This window comes from Oryctolagus cuniculus, chromosome 2, assembly GCF_964237555.1.
Source record: "Oryctolagus cuniculus chromosome 2, mOryCun1.1, whole genome shotgun sequence".
Lineage (NCBI taxonomy): Eukaryota > Metazoa > Chordata > Mammalia > Lagomorpha > Leporidae > Oryctolagus > Oryctolagus cuniculus.
The window spans coordinates 85,728,184-85,753,577 of record NC_091433.1 but is presented as its reverse complement, the minus strand read 5'-3'; the positions used below and the strand labels follow the sequence as shown (position 1 = coordinate 85,753,577).

At 44.2% G+C, this 25,394-nt stretch overlaps 1 protein-coding gene across 7 annotated transcripts in view; it reads right to left on the bottom strand.

Annotated features, from left to right (window-relative positions):
- Nucleotides 1-25,394, bottom strand: part of UNC5D (unc-5 netrin receptor D) — a 585,082-nt gene that overhangs the window by 38,336 nt on the left and 521,352 nt on the right. For all 7 annotated transcript variants that reach the window (XM_051833981.2, XM_051833975.2, XM_051833985.2 and 4 more), the window contains 2 exons: nt 10,752-10,920; nt 7,919-8,146 (listed from right to left, as the gene is read on the bottom strand). In XM_051833981.2, the coding sequence (XP_051689941.1) occupies nt 7,919-8,146; nt 10,752-10,920 (397 nt within the window). The remainder of the gene's footprint in view (nt 1-7,918; nt 8,147-10,751; nt 10,921-25,394) is intronic.

Here is a 25,394-nt window from a genome sequence, read left to right as displayed (position 1 = left end):
CAGCCAGGGCTGGGTCAGGCCAAAGCCAGGATCTAGAAACTCCATCCTGGTCTCCTGCATGGGTGGAGGGTCCCGGGTACTTGGACCATCATCTGTTGTCTTCCCAGGTGCATTAGCAGGAAGCTGTACTGGAAGCAGAGCAGCAAGACTCCAACCAGCACTCCAAGATAGGATGCCAGTGCAACCAGCAGTAGCTTAACTCACTGTGTGGACCCTGGTATTTATTCTTTTGTCTTAAAATCAATGTTCCAGAGTACATATATCTTGTTTATTTTGTAGCAACATTCACAAAAGCCATCATACCAGAAGGACAAGAAAAAATAAGTTGTTTATTAACTTAAGCTCAAGAAAAAAATTAAATCTCTTGGGTAAGCAATCGTACCTTTCACTGAGAAATTTGGATAATTATATTTACATAATCCATATACATTCTATGGAGTAAACATTTAATTGGTTCTAAATTTGTCATACTTAACATTTGTATTGCAGAGAAAACAGGATAAATAATAGACCAAATGTGCATTCTGTAAAGTGTCACATACTGTGGGGATGAGACTTTCATTGTGACTGAAGATAAGCGACCCCCCAAAATCCAAGTTTAAAATCACCATTAATTGGCTTATACAAAACTCAAATTTTTTATGCCCTATAATCTTTCCAAATTTTAAAAATGGTTATAAGAAGTAATGAGTAGTTTATAAATACAACTTGTATTTCAATTAAAAACCAGTAATAGCAGCGTTGCAGGCTAGTTTCTCTCTCCTATAAATGTGGAATAACATTAGAAAACCACTGTAAGCCTTTCAAAGAAAAGGCTCCCCAACTCTTATCCTTCTTGCACCCCTGACCTAGTAGGCTGCTAAGTCTGGGGACTAAATGATTCAGATCCCATGTGAATTTCCCCATCTTTTGCTCTCGCAAGGGGGAGGGCTGACTCTCGGGAGTCTTAGGTGAGCAGTGAACTCCGTGATGGAAATGTTTTCTGCATGAGCCAATATGGTAGCCCAGTGGGTACCAAAGGGCTTGCACTGCAGCTAGGTGGATCCTGGAACTGATTCTTCCATTGTAGCTGAAGTTAAATACCAACACATGGACGGTAGAAAGCCAGAGTGTGGATTTCCAAACCCAGCAGCTAGTGTCAGCTGGGAGCTGCTTAGCGTGGCAGGGGCAGACGAGAGGGAACGAATTCTCAGTGTCTCCTCGGGGGAGGCATCAGCCCCCTTGCACATGCTGCTCACTGGTTCCTCCTTCTGAGACTGTGTAAGTGTCACACTCAGATGTGCACTGAGTTTGCAGAAACGAGGCGGTCTGTGCCTCCAGGGAGCTCACACTCCAGCCAGAGTGTCGCTACGGCGGGGCTCTGATGCTAACAGACATCTCGGTCTTACAACACCTGTAGGCCTGGGAGGGGAGGCCAAGAGAGTGCAGGAAGTGATCCTCCATTTGGACTCTGTAATGAATAAAGGGGCTGGAGGAAGAAGTCATTCCAGGGAATGAACAGTCGTGGTGGCATAGAAGACCGGGGTGGAAAGCGTGTGGTTAGTGATGGTGACATTGTCATACTCAGGGGCTCATGGTTTATTTCAGAGTAACATTGCTCCAGGCCTTGAGGGATTTAAGAATCTCCTGGGGGCGGCGCTGCAGCTCACTAGGCTAATTCTCCACCTTGTGGCACCGGCACACCGGGTTCTAGTCCCGGTCGGGGCGCCGGATTCTGTCCCGGTTGCCCCTCTTCCAGGCCAGCTCTCTGCTGTGGCCAGGGAGTGCAGTGGAGGATGGCCCAAGTGCTTGGGCCCTGCACCCCATGGGAGACCAGGATAAGTACCTGGCTCCTGCCATCAGATCAGCGCGGTGTGCCGGCCGCAGCGGGCATTGGAGGGTGAACTAACGGCAAAGGAAGACCTTTCTCTCTCTCTCTCTCACTGTCCACTCTGCCTGTCAAAAAAAAAAAAAAAAAAAAAAAAAAGAATCTCCTGGGGGCTACATATACGAAAAAGAGTACTGTTTTTGTAAACTGAAGATGGGAACAAAAGATTCCAAGGACTATTATGTGGTCTTTGGTGAATTACTTACTTTTTTTTTAGACCTCAGTTCCTTTCCTGGGTTTATTCATAGGCAAACAAAATAATTATGAGAATGTTAACCTCCTTTTGCAATTCTGGTACAAGCTTAGACACAGGTACCCATAAGAAATGAGCTTATTAAAACCATATTAAAGTCACAATATAATAACAGTGTTGACTCTTCTAAGCATATTTGAATTAGGCTCTCTAAAGAACACTCCTATTCTTTAAATCTAACTCACTTTAATGCCTGGGGAAGCAAAGTGGTATCACGAGATGAAGTAACTTATTCGAGATCATGTGTTACTTAGTGCAGTGCCAGGTTGCTTTATTGTTTAGAAACTACATGGAATTGTTGTACTGAAAAGGAACTTAATGAAGATTTATATCATTAAGCCCCTTATTTACAGAGGAAAACACAGGCCCCAGAAGGAAGTCGTTTGCCTGAAGCCACATGGTTAGTGACAGAGCTAAGATTGAACAGGGCACCTTGATCACAGCCTAGGTTCTCCTCTTTCCTTAGACTAGGCTGACATTTTTTTAAAGAGTCGTGTCAAGGTTAGACTGTTATTAACTTCTTTGTCGCATAAATAGTTTTTCATTGGTACCAATGTATCATATGACATAAATCAGTCTGTATTTGCCTTGGATTTATATATACTGTCTAAATGCAGTAAGGAGAATATTAGGAATTCAAAAAATTGCTAACTATTTTGGAGGAAAACGTTCCAAAAAGTTTAAAAAACTTCTGTTTTAAGACCTGAAATTTAAATATAACCAGGATCTGTTTTTTGCAATTTTGTTTTTTTGATAGGCAGAGTTAGACAGTGAGAGAGAGAGAGAGACAGAGAGAAAGGTCTTCCTTTTTTTGTTGGTTCACCCCTCAAGTGGCTGCTATGGCTGGTACGTTGCGGCCAGCGCACTGCGCCGATCCGAAGCCAGGAGCCAGGTGCTTCCTCCTGGTCTCCCATGCGGGTGCAGGGCCCAAGGACCTGGGCCATCCTCCACTGCCCTCCCGGGCCACAGCAGAAAGCTGGACTGGAAGAGGAGCAACTAGGACAGAATCTGGCACCCCAACTGGGACTAGAATCCCGTGTGCCGGCCCCAGAGGCGGAGGATTAGCCTAATGAGCCATCGCGCTGGCCAAACGTGAACATTATTACACAGTCCTTAACACAGGTTTCCCAGTCATGCCCTTGGCTTACTGTATTACTTTCAGGGGCTGAGCCTGGACTTCTGGATTTTTAAATGCTTTTCAGGTGATTCTGATGCCCATCCAGGCTTGGAAACCAACGACGCCAAGAGCTCCGCCAGGTTAGTCCTGCATTACTCATTGGGATGTTTCTTCCGACAAGCACTTGATTTCCTATCTGCCTCCCCTATGACAAGGATTTCCTGCTACATCTCTGCTTCCATTGTGAAATTTATATTTGAATTAATGAAACTAGAAAAAGGGTCTTGATATCAGCTGCACCTACAGGCTCTGGACGATGGTTTTGCATGGAACTTTATTTCCTCATTTCACTTCTGGGGGTTACAAGGCATCCAGTTCTAGAAATTGTGGCCAGGAGAAATTTGTGCCTTGTGCCTCACTGAGCTCTTTATGTTGATTTAATGAGACAGGCAGCAATAGTCAGGTGTGCTTCAGGGATATTTCAACAGGCAGGCTGAATTTACATATTTATGAGACAAAACTGTTTGAATGTACACACACACACATTATGTCGCTGCAGTGTTTGTCTTTAAATGCTCTACGTGAACAATATTTCCCAGGGTTGCGTTATTGATAAACACAAGAACTACATCTGGAGGAAATCCTTTGAAATTAGATTCTAAATCCACATTAATGCCAAGTAGGTAATGAATAGGAGTGTGGGGGCACTAGGGAAAAATCTACATCTATGTGTTGTTGTTGCTTTCCTTTGTCTTTCTACAATAGAGTAAGGCAAGGGCTCAATTCCTTGCTCTCCCTAAGTCAAGGTTTGAGTTGTGTGTGTGTTTTGTTGTGTAATAAAACACAATGACAAAGAACGGGGTCTTAAAACATAACTGCTTTGGAAATCCATCACTGTCCCTCAGCCTTCCGTTGGAAATTATCAGAGGTGATGTTAAGCACACACACATAAAATGGCTGCCCCAGTGATTCCAGAAACATTGGGGCAGGAAGGAAAAAGGTGTGTGGTCTACCCCTTCTTATTCTCCACTCGTCTTCGGGCAGAGGATGCTTTTGTTCTTTAAATACGTAGAGGAGTTAATTTTGATGTACCAGAACAGATCTTCAAAATTCTGAATCTAAATTATGTCTGAACCAAGTATAGGAGATATTATGTTATTTCATTCAAGGAAACTGCTACTATCATTCCGAGCTATCTCAGTACAAATAAGAAGCCAGCAGAGGGGACCAACCTGAGGCTTGGGGAAGGAAGCCACACTTGACAATCGAGAACATTTCTGTGTAGTTGCAAAAGTCTCTAAAGGAGTGCTCTTGGGTGGGGTCATTATGCTGCCCGGCTCTATACGGCTTACTTGAACAGGTAGAGCTGGGTGGAAGTTCTCCTTCTTGCAAGGTCTTCCATGGAGAGAGGGTGGGCTTTCAAGTGTTTTATGGGCTCTAATTTCCCACTGGGATTTGAGTGAAATGAAAGGTGCATGCGTGGCCTGGAGTCAGGCTTCCCTCTAGGTAAAGTGCACATACCTGATGTCACTTCTTTGTGCTGGAAGATGCACTGTAATAAAGACAGGAGCTAATATTGCTTTTATCTATCTCCTGACCCCCACTAACCGTTCGTTACAGCGAGAGTTGACGCAGATGCCAGGGCAGCTATGTCCTGCAGAAATGCTCCATGCAGAAGTACATACTGGGGCTGGCGCTGTGGCGCACTAGGTTAATCCTCCACTGCCGGTGCCAGCATACCCTGTGGGCACCAGTTCTAGTCTGGGCTGCTTCTCTTCTCATCCAGCTCTCTGCTATGGCCTGGGAAAGCAGTAGAAGATGGCCCAACTCCTTGGACCCCTGCATCCACATGGGAGACCAGGAGGAAGCTCCTGGCTCCTGGCTCTGGATTGGCGCAGCTCCGGCCATTGGAGAGTGAACCAGCGGATGAAAGGCCTCTCTCTCTCTGTCTCTACCTCTCTCTGTAATGCTGTCTTTCAAATAAATAAAATAAATCTTTTTTTTAAAAAAAAAGTATGTACTAATTTCAAAGAGGAGGTCAGGGTTCTGAGTGTTACAGAAAGGGAGTCACCAATATACACCATATGTTCCCGTTCACACTGCCTGAGATGGGGGAGCTATCATGAATCTGTGAAGTTTTTTAGAGGCTTAAAAAGTGGATATCTCAATGGGTCAGTAGTTAAGTAATTCCCTGTTAAATACCAAATATAAAACCACAAAAACATGAGATAGATGGCTTGAGATCTTAGAGTGATCACAATGAATGTGCAGAAGGCAAGATCCTTTCAGAAACAAACCTGGAGTCCATGACTTGGTAGTAGTAAATGGTTGCTGCTGGACTAAGCTACAAGCTGCGTTTTAATCTACCTATGGGCCAGAAAAGTTATTCAAGCAAGCTTGATGACCTGTCAGCACCCCAGGGGGATGCATGGCCTTGGCTGCTCATGACAGCTGTCACATACATCCTGTCAATCACAAGTACAACCAAACTCAACTTCAAAATCGGCCTTACTTGACATGATCGGAGAAACAAAAAAAATCACTGGAGGGAAACAGATGATAATGAGTGGGATTCCAAAGTATTTCCACCGAAAAATCATTTCTCAGAAGCAAAATTGTAGGGGCTTACTAATGTAAGAAATATGTCGAAATAATGAAATAAAGACATTTGGGTTCAATTAGAGGAAGTCCCTGGCACTGATTAAGCAGGCGATATTACCAACAGGAAGGGGTCGTGGCTTGAAAAGTGGTGTTTAGGGCCTTGTATTCACAACTTCCACTATGATGCATGCTCATCTGTATAGAGTTGAGCTGTTCTGGAATCAGTTAGCAATCAACAAGAATGAAAACATTTGATCTGAACATTACTGAGAATAAACTCCTTACGCAAGTGTCTATCTCATTGGTACACACTCAGAAGTAAGACCATGGGGTGGCAAAAAAAAAAAAAAAAAAAAAAGAGTTCCAAAGTGGGCATGAGGGATACCTTGCAAGGCAGCTGTGTAAAGATCTCCTCATGGTCACGTTAGTCAACAGAGGGTTATCTGTGAGAGCCAAGAGACTGGCTGGCCTCCATGATTACTCCAGGTAATTCAGCCTTGAAAACCTGGTTGAGTTACTGAGAATCCAGCTGGACTCATGGTGCCTTTCACAACAGGTACTGATATTAATGACCCTTAGATTAATGCTATTGAGTCACTTGTTCTTGATTTTACTGAATGCCTGTGTTATGTATTTTGTCTTGGAGAAATTGTGTTATTGAGGGTAGGTGACAGATGGAGTAGAAACTGGCAATCATGAGACAAGGTTTACTGACATTGAAGCTCTGTGCAGAATGGCACAACCTCCTTTTGTGACAGCCAAAAATTACCTGTGCCCTCTGTAAAGAGCAGTGCTACCAAAGAGACAGGTCGGGTATGGGGACAAGGGTTGGCACCGTGTCACCTTTCCTGGCCTATCTTCCAGATTTAGGTCACTGTATCTTTTCTATTGGTAAACATGAGTTTTCCAGCCCAGTGTCTTAAAAATCTCGTTCCTGAGGAAATGCTTTGCATAATGGACCTAATGACCCAGGATGGGAATGGCAGGGATCTGGAATGAGGTGTGTCAGGAGAGCTGTGCTATTTACATACGGGCACAGCTTACACAGGCAGGCTCTGTGTCTCCTTGTTGCTATTAATAAACTGTACTCCTCCTGAGTAGCTCATTTAAAAAGAAGCTTTCATGATTAAAATCACCAAAAATGGAAAGGAACCTTGAACCACCTCTGCCCTTACAGCCTGATAATTAATAGACTATGTGTGCAGGATAAACTGTGGCTGCCTGGCCACAGATCCTATTTATAATCGTCGTTCTGTAACTACAACCTTCAGTTGATTCAAGCATTTTTATCACTGCCCTCTGCACATCACATAACTCTTTGCTCCTGTGGCTCATGCCATTTTCGACATGGTATCCCTTTCTTTTTTTTTTTTTTTTTTTTTTTTTTTTTTTTTTTGACAGGCAGAGTGGACAGTGAGAGAGAGAGACAGAGAGAAAGGTCTTCCTTTGCCGTTGGTTCACCCTCCAATGGCCGCCGCAGCCGGCGCGCTGTGGCTGGCACACCGCGCTGATCCGATGGCAGGAGCCAGGAGCCAGGTGCTTTTCCTGGTCTCCCATGGGGTGCAGGGCCCAAGCACCTGGGCCATCCTCCACTGCACTCCCGGGCCACAGCAGAGAGCTGGCCTGGAAGAGGGGCAACCGGGACAGAATCCGGCGCCCCGACCGGGACTAGAACCCGGTGTGCCGGCGCCGCTAGGCGGAGGATTAGCCTAGTGAGCCGCGGCGCCGGCCCCCTTCTTTTAAACCTCATCCATCTACGGAAGTTTGCAAAGGGTTCTCAAAACCTCTTCTCCGATTCCCCTCTCTATCTCTGTTTCCTGAACTCTGCACTCCTAGTGAGTTTTATAATTTAGTACATAATTGTCTATACAAGTGTTAATTTAACCCTTTGAGTGTCAGGTACATCCAACCCTTTTGCATTGTTGGACACACAGTAACATAGCTCTTATTTCAAAACTGGTATCCCAGCCAGACTAGTGGTGAGGGTTCATTTTCTAGACTCTCAACACGGCAACTCTCGTCTCTAGGAAACCCCATACTTCCATGACACCATAAGAAGAATGAGAGGGAAAAAGCTGACCTGAAATGCACAAGGTGTATTGTCCACGCAGTAAACTCTCAGATTGTAATCCAGGGAGTTACAGGACATGCAGCCAAACACCGCCACCTTGAGCTGCTTCACGGCACAGTCTGTGATGGGTTCCCCAGTGAGGGCGTACGTCCCAAAGCTGTCTAGGAGCACGTGACACGCGAAGGGGTCCAAAAGGCAGTAACAGGATGTGGATTCATCCTCCACTGACATCACTTCCTGTTGGGGAAAACACACGTTACAGTATCTCAACTTGGGATTTTAAAATTACTCTGCAAGTATTTCAGGCATGGAAAGCCAAGACACTCTGGCAAAAAAAAAAAAAAAAAAAAAAAAATCCTAAATGAAAGATCTCTGTGAGTGAGATCCCAGTGGAAAAAACAGGTCTTCAAAGAAGGAGGTACCTTTCTCTGAAGAGAGGAGAGAGCCTCCACTTTGACTATGACCTTGTCTAAATAAGATAAGAGTCGGAGAACTCAAAAGGCTTCCATAGCCTTGGAAACTCATGACTGGAGCATAGGGAGATTACCGATGCCATAAACAGGAGTGTCAATTTGTTAAGTCAACAACAGGAGTCACTGTGCACTTACTCCTCATGTAGGATCTCTGTCCTTAATGTGCTGTACATTGAGATTTAATGCTATAACAAGTACTCAAACAGTATTTTTCATTTTGTGTTTCTATGTGGGTGCAAACTGTTGAAATCTTCACTTAATGTATACTAAACTGATCTTCTGTATATATAGAAAATTGTAAATGAATCTTTATATGAATGGAAGGGGAGAGAGAGGGGAAAGGGGAGGGTTGCGGGTGGGAGGGAAGTCATGGGGGCGCGGGGAAGCCAATGTAGTCCATAAGCTGTACTTTGGAAATCTATATTCATTAAATAAAAGTTAAAAAAAAAAAAACTTTGCAGTTAATACTTTTGTGCAACTGTGTTTTGAATAAAGCTATGATAGCATTAAAAACAAAAAAAAAATTACTCTGCAAGGACATAAATAGAAACATTTTCAGAATATTCTTATTGTCCTACCTGTCTTGACATTAAATTCCTCTTCTATCGGACTAACAGCTAACATCAAGAACTCAAAAAATGGTTATGTTCAGCATGTTAGACATCTACTTACTAGGTTGTTATACCAGAAATTACATTGAACAAATCAACAAAAACATATAATTTTCAATGTCAAGTTTAAAAAAAGAAACATGTGGACTATTAACCTTAATGAACAAACTTTGTGTTCTTAACAAAGGTATATTTCAGAAGACTCCTTTAAATAGCCTGAATCTTTACATCCTGTCACACATTTTATCCTTTTTCATTCCACCAAAATCAATCATGAGGGACCATTCAATAGATGATCTGGATAAGATGCACTAAAATATTTCATGCTCCCTGATAAGAATTTAGGAATGTGTGATTGGGTTAGTGGAGCATAAACATAACACCATCTGGAGGCAAAAGATTGGGAGGAAGTGCTGACAAGAAAAAAATCAAAGTGGTCAAGAGCAAGGCAGGTCCCCACCTAGTGAAAAGGAGATCAAAATGTGGCTTCTTTGTAAATCCCGAGGAGTGACATCCCAAGGATGTGGCTTGTGGTTACACCAGCATGGAATAAAGAGCAGACTGCATTCTGGGACAAGAAGGTAAGACACACAGCTGGGAAGGGTCGCTGTAACCCACTGCAGCAAGAAACACAATTTCACTTTTACTTCTTTGGCCTGGAGCACCTCCTGGGAGATCAGATCCCAGGGCTAGCTGGGACAGTTTTCTGTCCTCTAACAGGATCACTTACCTGCTTGCTTGCAAACTCACTTCAGATGGACATAAAGGAACCCTTATCAGACAGATCAGAGCATTCATGTAAAATAGTAATTCAAGTGCGATCTTTCTTTGCTATAACTCACTTGTTCCTAATTTCCTATTATATAGCCTCATTCTCTCTCTTAAGAGTGTCTTGGTTTGGGGCTAGCACTGTGACATAGCGGGTAAAGCCACCGCCTGCAGTGCCAGCATCCTCTATGGGCACCGGTTCAAGTCCCAGCTGCTCCACTTCTGATCCAGCTCTCTGCTATGGCCTGGGAAAGCAGTAGAAGATGGCCTATGTGCTTGGGCCCCTGCATCCACATGGGAGACTGGGAGGAAGCTCCTGGCTTCAGATCGGTGCAGCTCTGGCTGTTGTGGCTATCTGGGGCAGTGAACCAGCAGATGGAAGGCCTCTCTTTCTCTGCAACCCTGCCTTGAAATAAATAGATCTTAAAAAAAAAAAAGAGCATCTTGGTTCTTTTTTTTCAGTGTATTACTTTGCATGGATTCACATATATGGGGAGAAAGACACTAGTAATTCTTTAAACATCCTTGATTCAAACATACAGTAAGTACCTACTGTATTCCTGAACACTTAAACATAGATCAATTTTAACCCCCAGGATACAACAAGATATGGAAATTTTATTTCTCAACACAGCCTGCATGCACTGAACCGGTCACTCCCTTCACAGAGGTTGGGTAACACCAATTCAGAAAAGAAAACAAAGCAAGGTGACTCAGTGCAGGTGGTAAGCGCGCCCGTCTGTATGTGGAATTACAATTCTATCCTAAGAGCAGATTCAAGGCTCTGGGTTATCCCTTGTCTCTTCCATTTTTATGGAAAACCAATCCACTGCCCTTAGGGTGTTATAAAGTACATGCCACCAACCCTTAGCAACACAGAATTGCTCAGAAATTCACAGTTGACTTACCGTGTTAAGAAAGGTTAAGGTTAAACGTACCCATGGAAAAACCCAAATTCAATTTTTTTTTAAAGGAAGACTAGGTTCTCACCTCCCACTTGCCCTGTTGTGTCCGCTTCTTCAAGTGGATGTTCCAGTGCTCAGAGCTGACGTCAGCACAGTGTGGAATGGTCAGTGCAAAGGGAGTGGTGACGACCATGTCTGGGGGGCCACAGGTGACCTCAGGACTCAGAAGCACCTCAGACCCGTCTGACTGCAGGCTGCACGGAGCAGGGAGAGAGAAGGGGAGAGGCAGCACGTCTGAGTGAGAATTCAGTTGCAGGCTGGGGCATTCCTCAGACTGAGCCAAATCCCTTCCCGCGGCGCGGCGCGGCGCTCCCCAAGGACTGGCCTGGGGAGCAGGCGCCCTTCTGAACTGCTCAGGCATGCAGGCTGAGCTTACATCTCGATTGCAAAGCTAGGTTGTGACAAACGCATCAACAAAGTGTCACAAACAGGGCCGACATGGAGAACTGAGGACCTCACTCATGGGTCACAAACCAGCTGCTAAAACCTTTTCTACTACGTTATCCATGACCAAAGCCAAGAACTGTGTGGAAATGACTGACCTGGCAATCTAACTTTTTCCTAACAGCACATTCTACAATACACATGTATGTGTATATATATATATTTAATATATACTTACAATTCTACAATATATGTGTATGTATATATTTAATGGTAGTAAACCATAGATTATTATGGAACAAAACAGTACTATAAACATACACAGATTGAGTGTGTCTATCCTAGCTTTGAAAGCATTTGTTGTCTGCCAATGCAGAAATACACGGATTGTACAGTGATAGCACAGTAGATGGTTATAAATGTGCATAATCAAATACGTAAACACACATCTTTCAACTCTTTCCTGTGTTAGGTCTAAAATTAAAATCATGCCACTCAAATCTCTGTTCAGATTCGTCTGCATCATGAATCATTTACAATGGAAATACAAAGTCGTGAAACAGAGAAAAGAAAGTGCACCAGAAGTGGTATGGAATAAGACCTCTATTGAATGCATCTCCCTTTCATTTTCTTGGCTTCTGTTTTCCATCTCTGCCCCTAACCACAAAAGCAGGGTGGTTTATAGGCCAACCGTCAGTCAGAAGAACCCACAACTCTGTGTGTATTTTCCTCCAACTGCACACGTTTTTGCAAACAAGCTGTGTGATATTTTTTGTTAGGTTTTTACTCATAAGAAATACAAAAATAACCTGGGACTCGTAATTGAACAAGGCCACATAGGCTCTAGGATTGGAGGCAGTATGTGTATCAGAGCTTTCACTCACACCACCTACAAGGATATTTAAATATGTTGTCCCCGATCATAAAGGCGACCCTTTGGGCAACATAATAGATGAGAGATGGCATGTAAAGATGCCACCCTTTCTGCTATCTTACACCTGCAGCTTTTGCATGAACGCATCTAACATGTTGTTAATTTCGGAAATGCTTTTGTTGCCACCTCCTGTGCTCTCTCAAGTTAGTAATGGTCACACTCGAGCTCGTTATCTATAATTTGCCACTGCAGAAATGCCAAGGCCTTTCACCGAGCGCACGAGTGTCTCGTGTGCAGTGCATCCAAACAGGCCTGCACAGCATTACACAGTCTCCCTCCCTCCCTCCCCTGCAAGCACTGGAGGTGCCTTCCAAAGTCCGGTCTTCCACAGAGGCAAGTCTTCCTATACAAGCAACACAGGGAGTAGGCCGACACATGACTGTATTTACTTGCTAGCTGCGTAGGTGGTGGTGGGGGGCATTGGAAAGCAGTGCACTGGCAACAGCAAATGCTCCCGCTGAAGAGCCTAGAACAATGTACTTGAGGTTTGGATAGACCGCGCATCCAGCGTGTGCTATAACCAGCACGGAGCGGCAGTGTGCGTGTGGACACCTGCCAGCAACCATCAGAGAGGGTTAAGCGCTTTCGGCATAACTGTCGCCTGCATTCATCACAGACAGAAGTGGCAGAGATGCTTATGAGTGACCGATGACAAGCTCTCCTAAAAGAACTATTTAATTGCTTTCGGAGAATCATCCCCCTTGTTGAACATATTGTTCAAACATATGGGAATTTGGGGAATTATTTAATGCCAAATGAACTGAAATCCGCTAATTAGATGAACTTTCACACTCATCGAGAATAGCAAGACTCCTTCTAGCAATAACTTATACAACACAAGGAGTAGGAGCTGGCATAGAAGGGCAGACTGACTATTAGGTGGAGTGTGGTATAGAGTTTTGGATTAAACAGGCACTGGCATTTCTGTAAGTACAGTGTAAGTAAATCAAGATGTACATCTAATCTTCCTACCAGGAAAATAGAGTCTGTGGGTGGGGGTCGGTCTCTCTCTGTGAGGGAACAAAACTTAATCTCGCCAGTTTCTTCAATGATTAATAATAATTTGCCCTTCTCTGCCACCTTCTATCTGTCGCAATCAGGGAGATTTGAAAATATTAATGAAAGCCCTCTGCACACCTGTGGAGGCAGGTGTTAGCAGCATAAGGTCCCCGAAATGCCAATCAAAGCGCAGGCAGCAAAATGATTCTCAACTTCTTCCTCACAGTATCCTGCCCTCTGTAGGCAGATTGTACTTTTCTTCTCCACTGGCACTAGGAGATTTCTGGCTAAGACTGCTGGCTCTGGTGACATCCCAAGGCAAGATGGGGGTAATATGTAGGCCAACTGTAGTCATGGAGACAGACGTAAGACATCTGAGCACAGAGGGCTGAGGACAAAAGCCTTCAGTTAGGTGTGGGCAAAACTGAGGCTTTGTCAGAAAAGCACAGATGGCATGTGAGTTTATCACATTATATCATACGTAACCAGGCAGGACTCGCATCCCTGCTGGGGAAAAAAAACCCCATTGTTCTGAAATTGCTGGAGCTAAAAATAACCAATAACAGCAGTGATGTCAGAACTGTAATAGGAACTAGTTCAGTGTATCACAAACCCCAGTCTGATCTATACACTGAAGAGCCCTATTTAATGGGACTTTGCTCTCCCATTGTTACCTGTCTATATATACCTATGTATGTACATACAGTGGCCCCTTCACCTCTTTTTTTTGATAGGCAGAGTGGACAGTGAGGGAGAGACAGAGAGAAAGGTCTTCCTTTTCTGTTGGTTTACCCTCCAATGGCTGCTGCAGCCGGCACGCTGTGGCCAGCACACCGCGCTGATCCAAAGCCAGGAGCCAGGTGCTTCCTCTTGGTCTCCCATGCGGGTGCAGGCCCCAAGCACTTGGGCCATCCTCCACTGCACTCCCAGGTCACAGCAGAGAGCTGGCCTGGAAGAGGGGCAACCGGGACAGAATCCGGCGCCCTGACCGGGACTAGAACCCGGTGTGCCGGTGCTGCAGGCGGAAGATTAGCCTAGTGAGCCACGGCGCAGGCCGCCCCTTCACCTCTTATCCATGGAGGATACTTTTTTTTTTTTTAATTCGACTGTAGAGTTTTACAGACAGTGAGAGAGAAAGAAAGGTCTTCCTCCCATTGGTTCACTCTCCAAATGGCCGCAACAGCCAGAGCTGTGCCAATCCAAAGCCAGGAGCCAGGAATTTCTTCCTGGTCTCTCATGCAGGTGCAGGGACCTGACACTTGGGCCATCCTCCACTGTTATCTGAGGCCACAGCAGAGAGCTGGACGGGAAGAGGAGCAACCAGGACTAGAACCCGGCACCCATATGGGATGCTGGTGCTGCAGGTGAAGGACTAACCTAGTGTGCCACGGCACCAGCCCATGGAGGATACTTTTGAAAAACCCCCAGTTGATACTGGAAACCATGACAGGTGGGCTCAAACACTATATATTCTATAAGGGATCCTCAAAAAGTTTATGGAAGATCAGTATTATGAAAAACTATACATGGCTTTCCAATTTTTTTGCACCCAAAGAAACTTATCTTTTAATTCCATCTTCCAAGAACTTCTTGAACTACCCTGATACACATATGCCTACAATAAAGATTAATTTATGAATTGGTCTCATTAATAGATTAACAGCAACAGTTAATAGAAAGTAATATGAATGAAAGTTATATGAATGTGGTCTCTTCTCAGAATGCCTTTCTGTACTGTACTCACCCTTCTTGTGATGATACAAGATGATTTAATGCCTACCAATGAGACTGTGATCTAGTGTTAGGCTACATGCACTGTGACACTTCAACAGTCTATCTGATAACTGAGACAGCTACTACGGACTACTGGGCAGGTAGTATATACAGTATGGATACCCTAGACAAAGGATTGATTCATGTGCCAGGCAGGATGGAATGGGATGGTGTGAAGTTTCATCTTGCTACTAAGATCTGTGCAATTCAAAATTTATGAGTTATGAGGCCGGGGCTGTGATGTCGCAGGTAAAGCCACTGCTTGCAGCCATATGGGCGCTGGTCCAAGTCTTGGCTGCTCCACTTGCAATCCAGCTCTCTGCTGTGGCCTGGGAAAGCAGTGGAGGATGGTCCGAGTCCTTGGGCCCCTGTACCTGCATGGGAGACCTGGAGGAAGCTCCCGGCTCCTGGCTTTGGATCGACACAGATCCAGCCATTGTGGTCCTTTGGGGAGTGGGCCAGCGGATGGAAGACTTCTCTCTCTCTGCCTTTCAAATAAATAAATCTTTTAAAAAAATTTATGATTTGCTTTTTTCTGGGATTTGCCACTTAGTATTTTCAAACCAAAGTTGACTGCAGGCAACTGAAACCACAGGAAGCAAGAGTGGATTAGGGGAATCTACTGTATGTACAGTTAGAATATTGTGTATGGCCAGATAAAGATCAATACCCTAGGAGCTAGATTTTTTCTATAAGAATTCTGCTTTTTAACCTGGCTAATTAATCCAGTGAACTGTCATTGTATGGATGTATGCTTTAACAACATTTTCAAAACCTTAATAACGTGCATGATGGGAATTTAACACACTTTGGCAAGGATACTGGCTGCATGCTTTATTGCCATTATCCCTGCTGTTTTGGATGGCAGGGTGCTGTCTGGGAGAGTTTTTCTCCAGACATTCACAGGATTTAGCTTCCATGAGCTCTTCACGTCTCTGCTTAAATGACTCCACCAAATACAGCTTTTCCTGACCAGACCCTGGTAATCGCAACATTCTCTACACCCAAAACTAATCTCTACTTTGCTTTTTCTCTTTAACACTAAATGCTTTCTAATGCACTAACCCATTTGCTTAATTTTCCTTTGCCTCCCACAACTAGAATGTAACCTCCCTGAGTTCAGGAATTTTTTTTCCTGTTTTGTTCATCGTTGCATCCACAGAGTCCCCAGTAGATGCTCGTTATAAGGACTCAAAAAAATCTTTGTTGCAAAGCACAGATTGAAGGGATTCCCACAAACCAAATCTGCAACATTTTCAGCATCAGATATTGGTAGCAAAGGATTATAACACATTAAATAATTTAAAAACCCACAAAATACTGACCTGAGTGAATGAGAAGGGAAAACTCTTCCATACAATGGGAAACCAACTAACATGCAGAAAGCCATCATTTAGCAATCAATTAATAAAAATGCAATACTATTTAATTAATATTATTCATTATTAATATTATTCAGTCAAAAATCAAAAATGAATGCTAATGTTTTAGGTGAAAGTTTTGAAGGATGATACAGAGCTATTTACATGGTCTCAAAGTATCTTCCAACAGGCACTTACTACTTTGAAAGGGTAAAATATTCATGGGGAGAACCTGAGCAGAAATCACATAGCCCAGATTTTGAAAGTTCCCCGCTAAACAGAACTCGGTATCCTGCTCCAAATTGCACCACACCAATCTCATCCAAGGAAACATCAGCCAACCTCAGATAGAAGGGCATTCAGCAAAAAATAACTGACCAGCCCTCTTACAATGTATCAAAACAGACTCCCAGACTGTTTCACATTCATGGATTAAAGACACATGACAATAGACTGGAATGAATGGACTTGGACTTCTTTTTTTTTTAATGGAAGGGACATTATTCAGAGAACAGGTCAAATACAAATGAGGTCTGTGCAGCAGTTTTTGAGCTGTGCGATTTTTCTGGTTTTGGTGATTGCACTATGGTCATATGAGAGGATCTCTTGTCTGGGAGAATATATACACGGACATATCTGGGGCAAAGAGACATCTTGTTCACCAAGGTTGAACAAGCTACATGAATTTTATTCATTTGTTTATGTGCATACACTCAAAAAAGACTACAGAAAATGAAGTAAAACATTCGTGAACATGAGTATAGCACAGTTGAGAATTCTTCATATTATCTGTGCAACTTTTCCTTAAGTTTGAAATTGTATCAAAATAAAACATCCAGGCTGGTGTTCTGGCACGGCGGGTTTAAGCTGCCGCCCATAGCACTGGCATCCCATGTGAGTGCCGATTCGTGTCCCAAGATGCTCCACTTCCTATCCAGTTCCCCTCTATTGCATCTGAAAAGCCACAGAAGCTACTTCAAGTACTTGGGCCCCTGCCACCCAGGAGAGAGACCCAGATGGATTTCCAGGCTCCTGACCTTGACCTGGCCCATAGCTGGCTGTTGCAGCCATTTGGGGAATGAACCAGCAGACCGAAAATCTCTCTAACACTGCCGTTCAGACAAATAAATCCCCAAAAATTATTTGAATGAAAGAAGACAGAAGGCCCCTAGAGAATTTTTCAAGAATTCTTATAGTGCAGTCAGTGCGGCCGCCGAGCCCTACACGAAATGTGCAGTGGAGGGTGATGGAGCTGCTGCAGCTGAGGCTGCAAACCACACCACCCAGGGAATGAAACTCTCCAGCACCCATCCATACACCAAGGGTCATGCTGAAGGAGGTCAGCCTCAAGCCTGCAACTGCCAACCCCATCAGGTCTGGGCTGTCTCCTCGCGCATTTTGCTTTGCACTCAATATTTCTTGACCTGATGGTAGGCTTGTAACGTGTCATTTTCTTCAAGCACAACAACCAGTTTCAGGTTTTGAGATGAGGTTTTCATTGTGGCTGTTGTCTGCCATGCAACGCTGGGTAATTGCCATTCCCTCCTTTCCGCCGTATGCTCATATTATAGATTAATGCAGGTTTGGTCACCTTCACCCAGAGTAGGAGACTAATGATAGCTTTGCTATGTCAGGTCCTGAGTCGATACATAATTAAATCATATTTTAATAGAATAGACATAAAAGGCAGGTAGAGGGAAGCTGTAGTCTTAAAATTAGAGTTCAGAACGTGAGGCAGTTCCAGCCTCCTACTGTTCTTCAGCAAGACACGGAGTTTTAACTATTACCATTTTTTCATTAAAACCCTCAGATTTTGACCTAGTGAGTGAAAATTGCTGTGGATAAAAATCAAGGTTTCAGGATTCATTATTTCTGTTGTTTTCTTTCCATCAGACACCTGTCTCACATGCCAGCTCTACCCAGGGATTTTAGATGAACCCTGGGAAAACAACTTGGTAGAATTTTTGGAAGAACTAAGCGTCCCCTCCACCTCTCCCTGCCAACCCCCTCCCCCAATTAAAATGTATTTACTTGAAAGAGCCAGCAAATGAGATTGATTGATTGATTGATTGACTCTATCCACTGGCTCACTTCCCAAGTGGCTGCAACATCCCAGCTAAGCCAGGTAGAAGCCAGGGGCCAGGAACACTATCTGGGTCTCCCAAGTGGGTGGCAGACTCTCAAGTACTTGAGCTACCACCTGCGGCTTCCTGGGTGCATTAGCAGGGAGCTGAATTGGAAAGGGAGTATCTGGGACTGGACCAGCACTCCAACATGGGATGCAGGCATCCCAATACAACCCACTATACCACAACACCCACCCTGGGTTCTTCAAAGCCAGGTTTTCCTGCCTCACAATAGGACTAGGGGTCCTGGGAGATTTTAATTCTGGCAACTGACATGTATGGTTTCCAAAAATAGACTTGTAGAAAGGGAGAGTAGGGAAAGAGGGCAGAATGGAGAGCCAAGGGTGAAGTTGAACAGGATCTCTTTGTTATACAGATTCGTCTTTTCTAAACCTGCAATGTGGTTCTGAATTTCTCAGCAGTTTATTTAACAGAGTATTCCTGAATTTTGGCTCAGTGTTTCTGGGATAAGGTCCAGGAACCAGCACTTTTTCCTTGCAGTGGAGTTTTGGTGTTCTATGAAATATAGGGTAGGCTTCCCAAATGGAATGTGGATGCCTGCCAAGTGAAATGCTTACTATGAGGGCCTTGGCGGATATACTAAGATGGAAAGCTCAACTGTACAGGGACCGTTCCCACATCCCCTTTCTCTACGTAGCATGTGTATTAATAAAGCGAGGATATTGGGGAGTCATTAGCAACTCGAAATAATGTGGTAATGCATCCAGCCATTGTATCCCATTAGTTGGGGCAGGGAAAGGAGCAGTTAGAACAGTGGATTCTAACAGGCAACAAGTGCAATTCACTGAGGACAGAAGCATATGGCAAGGCTATTAAGGGGTTTGAAGATCTGGGTCACCCGCTCGGTATTATCAGAAATAGGATCACAGGAAGCTGAGATGGCGCCAAGGGGGTTGGGGTAGGAGGGGAATTACATACACATTGCTAGGAGTTTCTGAATTTGCTGAAATTTGAGCAGCACCACACTGAGAGATTAAACTGTTTGCATATGTTAAACGGCTTTAGTTTACATACACATTCATAGGGTGTTTACCAATTAATATACTAAAGGAATCGCAAATCATGTGTAAATCACCAGTTCCTAGACACAATTTAAGTCTCATCTTGTATGCAGTGTTGGGCTTATTTTTTAGAAGGGAAATGATGGCTCCCTGTGAATACGAGGGAGGAAGAAGGGGGAAGAGGGGATCCATGCATCATGCCTCTATGACATTTTTTATATCTACTCAGTTGCTTGTTCATTTACATTTGAATGGGGGAACAGCCTTCGCTGGAGGAAATTTGAATCCTATCTCACAGAGTCATTTCACTGTAGGCTAGGGAAGGACCCAGGCACAATCAGCCTCACACCTTCATAATTCAGGTGCCTGGCATGGGGTCTAGGAGGGACATGGCCAATGTCAACACTCAACCTGGAGGCAGAGCTGGGAATAGAATGCACTGATCCATCAGTGGTGGCAGTGGGTGGGCAGTGGAAGCGCTCTATTCATAGATTCTCTGTCACAGATTCTCCAAAGCCGGAAGGCTAAGGTGCAGTGTTGGCAAGAGAGCTAAGATTGTACTGAAGAGACATTGAAGAAAGATTTGGGAAAACAGCCTTGAGGCAATAGAAGCTTGTATTGGTTTCCAGTAGACTTGCTCACTTAAACCAGCAAGTTTCCTATCTTCCATCTCTGTGGGTCTGGGGTCTCACAGAGCTAGAATAAGGTGTCACTTGTACTCCTTCTCTCCAGGGAGGAATCCATGTCCTTTTCCTCTCCAGCTTCTCAAGGTTGCCTGCAATGTTACAGCTCAAACGAACACCATGACCTCCCCAAACCTCTCTCTCTTTGACCCTGACATTCCTGATCCCTGCAATGGGCCCAGATGGATAATTGGGGATCATCCCTACACCTTAGGATCTTAAACCTTCATCACACCTACAAGGTCCCTTTTTCCATGGGAGGTAGTAGATTCACAGCTTCTGGTATTAGCATGTGCACCTCTTTGGAGCTCCAGTCTTCTGCTTATCAAGAGGTTTTCACACCTAAGGACCACTCTCTGCTGCCTCTTGATCCACTGCTCTCTCTCACACAGTGCACAATCTGACCAAGATGTCTGTTCCTGGGGTCGTCTGCATTGTTTCAGCCTCTAGAACCCCCCACCCCAATTTCCAAGGCAAAACTTCATATATGCATGCAACATCATGGAATCCTGGAAAACTGTTATGGTGAAATTTAGAGATTACAGATCAGGGAGTTAGGAAGTTGATTTTCCAGTGTTTTAAGATTTACTTATTTGAAAGACAGAGAGGGAGAGAGAGAGAGATAAAGGGAGGTTGGTCTTCCACCTGTTAGTGTACTCCCTAAATATCAGCAGCAAAACCAGGAGCCTGGGACTCTAAGTGGGTCTCCCATGTGGGTGGCAGGGGCCTACATACTTGGAAAGTCTTCTGTTGCTTTACGAGGCATATTTTAGCAGGGAGCTGGATCGGAAGCAAGGCAGCCAGGACTCAAACTGATGCTCATATGGGATGCAGGCATTGCAAACAGCTGCTTAACCACGATGCCAGCCCTGACTGTTGAGGTTTTCAAAGGGCGGTGCTGGTTGTCTTAGAAAGAACGGAGGCAGGAGCTAGTGTTGTGGCATAGCAGGTAAAGCCCATGTGGGTGCTGACTTGTGTTCCAGCTGCTCCAGCTCCCTGCTACTGTCATGGAAAAAGCAGTGGAAAATGGCCCAAGTGTTTGAGCCCCTGCCACCTATGTGGGAGACCCAAAAGAAGCTCCTGGATCCTGGCTTTGCCACTTTGCCCTTACAGTCATTTGGGGAGTGAACCAGTGGATGGAAGATTGAGCTCACTGATAACTTTCAAAATCAATGAATAAATCTTAAAAAAAAAAAAAAAAAAAGGATGGAGGCAGTCTTAGTGTGGACTGGTACCTTCTCCTGGCATTTTTATGAGGCTATAACTAAGCCAAGTAGAAAGGATGATATATATTAAATATCTTAATAGGACGGGTTATTTCTACATCCAGCTCGGGCAATAAAATCGGCGGCACATACAAATAAAAATAATTACAGTATAGGAGCTCCTGTACAATGTGCAATCAGATCATGGAGCAGCAACTTTCTCTGATGGAATTAAGGTGTGCCTTTCATCAGATCTATTAACAACACTCACGGCCATTGTTAGCTTGTCTATGGCATCTTTAATTAAAGACTCCCCCTGACTACGCTAATCACTTCACATTGTGAGCTCATGCGGGCTTCGGATGGATATTAAGATGTTGATCATTTTTATTCCTCTGTGTGTGTGTGTGTGTGTGTGTGTGTGGACCAAAGGGCTGCAGGGTGAACGCGTTGAGCAGAGCAGCATTCTCCACCGTGCCCGAGAAGCAGAACTTAAACTGACAATGCAAGAATCCCTTTTCTGTCCCCTGTCCTCCCCTTCCCTTCTCATCACTTCCGGTTACTTCTTTGGTGGTGACGGCATTCTATTGTAACCAAAATGACGTAGTGATTTCACTGGGGAAGAGAGCACAATCTTCCATGAAAGGTGCATTGACCCTTCTAGGCCTTCAAGACACCATTTGATAAATTGTCCCTTTTATGACACTGCATGGGACTGGTAGCCTGAAAGAATTCATGCATTTCTCAACTGGCAGCAACTTACTCCCCTTGTCCAAGCCAAAATGACCCCACACCCCCTTTCTGTTCCACAGGAAATGCCTTTCTTCATGATTCCCTATACCCACTATATAGCTAATTAACACCAAGTCTCGCGGAAGGGGTAGGTATATGCCTGCCACCAGTTTGATTCTTCTAGTAAAAAATATCTCTAAAACTCGCTTAAAACAACAAATCAGTTCAATGCCACCACTGACCATGGCACAGGGATGGTGATAAGCACACTTCTCATGTGCGCCCATCACTAGAAAGGAAAGCCTAGCAAAGTAGACAGGACCAAAGCCTGTTCAAGGTGGCCCCGGATCTCCTGAGCATCAGCCTCCCTGAAGTCCACTGTTTGCCTGCACACAACACACCTTGTAGGTATACACCATAGGCCAGAGTGTTGTGAGACTCAGAGGGAAACACAACGGGAGGGGTGCAGGGCATTCTCTGTACCCTCATAAGGCCCTTGATTTTAAAGCGAGCTATAAATAGGCTCACTGTGATTGAGTCTAGGAATGTGGGTGCAAAGAAAAGGGGAGAACCCTGCAGCAGTGGAAACAGAGCAAAGCAAACTTCTGTTACCTAGGAAATTAAAAACCATTAAGGACAGTTACTTAAAATATATATTTAAAGATACAGCATTTTGTGGCATTGTATAGTTTGCCCTGGACTATCCAGATATGAAGTCATTTTGTCCTCATGAAAATCCTGGGGCATAGTTAATAATGTGTATCATTTGTAGGTGGTAACACACAAAGATTTGCTCAAGGTCACATGGGCTGGTGCCAAGGGGGACGGGAGCCCCAGCTGTCTGAATTCCTGTGTTCTCCTCACTCCATCAGGTCATTTCCTTTCCAGTAACTCTATTTCTCCCATAATGCCAAGGCGAGAGGCTGCACATTTTCTGAAAAGGTAGGCATGCTAGCAACTCACTGCAGTGAGCACCAGGACTGGCAGATTCTTGCTTGGGAAGGTACAGGAAGATCTCACTCTGAACAAAGCTGGTAGGCATAGTCCATGCACAGTGTCATGGCGTCTTACTGCGGCCACATGCTCAAGCCAAAAGCTGCATGTGGGAGTTGGATTCTTTTGCTCTTGGTTATAAATACTGCTTTCCTCCTCTTATTTATATATTCTTTAATAATTTTTTTCCAACCCTTTTCTTCTAAGTCAAAGAGCTGTGGTTAGTCCCTGGAAAGACATCCAAAGTTGCTCTCAGATAAAACTATTATCACAAACTCTCCGCTGACCTCCAGCTGGTGAGTCTATTAATTAATCATTGGTTCCCAAGCCAAAGCTCCGGGAATTATCTTCCACTTCCTCACCTCCTTCCCCTCACATTAAAACACACACACACACACACCCCAGATCTTGCCAAATTCCCCCCAAGTGTCTCAAAGCTTCCCACTGCTATCAATGTGGGGATTACAGACAGATTTAAAATGTTCTAAAGACAAGGACATTCAAAAGTAGAGTGAACATAAATTATTGTCCAAATTGAGATACTTTAGAGGGATAGAAGAAATACTACTAAGAATTATGTCGAGCAAAATGAGATTTTCACTGTGCTCCCAAGGTGGATGCTTGTATAACGAGGACTTGAAGTTGGACAGCAGCAGTGGAGATGAGCTGTGAGTATGACCTGCTCTCCCAAACCTTAACCTCCTCCCTCCCTACTCCTCAGATAATGCCAGTCTCTCCTCCAGGCAGCAAACAATACTACATAATCTAGTCCTGCCTTTTTTCAGCCTCATTCCCAGTCGTTCTTCCTCTCATATTTTGTTGCTTCCTTTACAAAATATGTGATATTATGTATATTCCAGTCCCTTTGCACATACCATTCCCATTGACTGGAATGCCTTTTACTCTCTTCCAGGTTATAAGTCAATTGCCACTTCCTGTCTAAACCTTCCCCGAGCCTTCAGAAGGGTCCAATCCTTCACTCCTGGCAATGTTTGGGCATCTCACACTGCAATGCCATCACTCTTTTAAGTAACTGGGTTTGCTCATGAGGTTTAATCTATTATAATAACTGGATTTGGCTCCTCCTCATGATGAATAACAAAACTCTGCATGGTAGAATCACCACTGGTAGCAGGGCTCTTGGAATATACTTCATTGTGATTCGATAGCTTTCCAGTATCCTCTAGTTATTAAAACAGCTCAATTCTTTTTAAAGATGCACTATATTTATTTGAAAGGCAGAGTGACAGAGAAAGGGAGAGACAGGGAAAGAGATCTTCCATGTGGCCACAGTGGGCAGGACCAGGCCAGGACCCAGGACCATCATTTGGGTCTCCCACATGGGTGGCAGGGACCCAAGTACCAGAGCCATTGCTTGCTGCCTCTCAAGGTATATATTAATAAGGAGCTGGAACTGGAGCAGCCAGGATCTGAACCGCAGGCACATGGATGCAGAATGTAAGGATCCCAAGTAGCTGCTTAACCAGTACATGGAATGCCTGCCCCAGGACAAGATCTTTAATGGATTCAGTTTAAAAGGGTGATAGCTTGAAACGGCTACACCCTCTGTCAGAGGGCTTTGTGTTTTGTTGTTTCTTTCTGATTTTGGAATAATTGCTTATACACAATGAGATATCTTGGGGACAGGACCCAAATTGAAACACAAAATTCAATCATGTTTTACCTACTTCTATATACATAGCCTGAAGGTAATTTTGTACATTATTTTTAATAATTCTGTGAATGAAACAAAAGTTTCCTGGTGTGGAACTTTCCACTTGCGGTGTCATGACACGGCTCAACACATTTTGGGTTTTGCAGCATTTTGGTTCCAGATTTTTGAATTTGACATGCTTACTCTTTAGCAGAATGGCTATTTGATCAGTCTTTTAATCTAATTGATAAAAGATCAATACATACAATTTTCTTCTTATTCTTCTAGAAATTATCCTTTCCCAAATGGCTTAAGGGCATTTCCGAGGGCTTATGTGCTCTGTGAGGCACAGTGCAGTAGGAGGGGTGTATATGTGTGTATTTTTAATTTTGTTTTTGAGTGTGTAGTTCTTGCTACTGTGGAGTGAAACCCACCAGGAGCCAGTCCACAGGGTCCGTCTGTAAGCTCATTCCTGTGGAAGAAAGAGTACCCTCCGTGCTCCATGTTCAAGAGCTGTTTCCCTCTGACTTCCTAGTCTAGTAGTTGGGTTTACCTCCTACTTCAGCATTAAAACCACTGTACACCCAAGACCCCTAAATGAGGATGATGTCTCTTTTTTTTTTTTTTTTTTTTTTTTGACAGGCAGAGTGGACAGTGAGAGAGAGAGAGACAGAGAGAAAGGTCTTCCTTTGCCGTTGGTTCACCCTCCAATGGCCGCCGCGGCCGGCGCACCACGCTGATCCGATGGCAGGATCCAGGTGCTTCTCCTGGTCTCCCATGGGGTGCAGGGCCCAAGTACTCG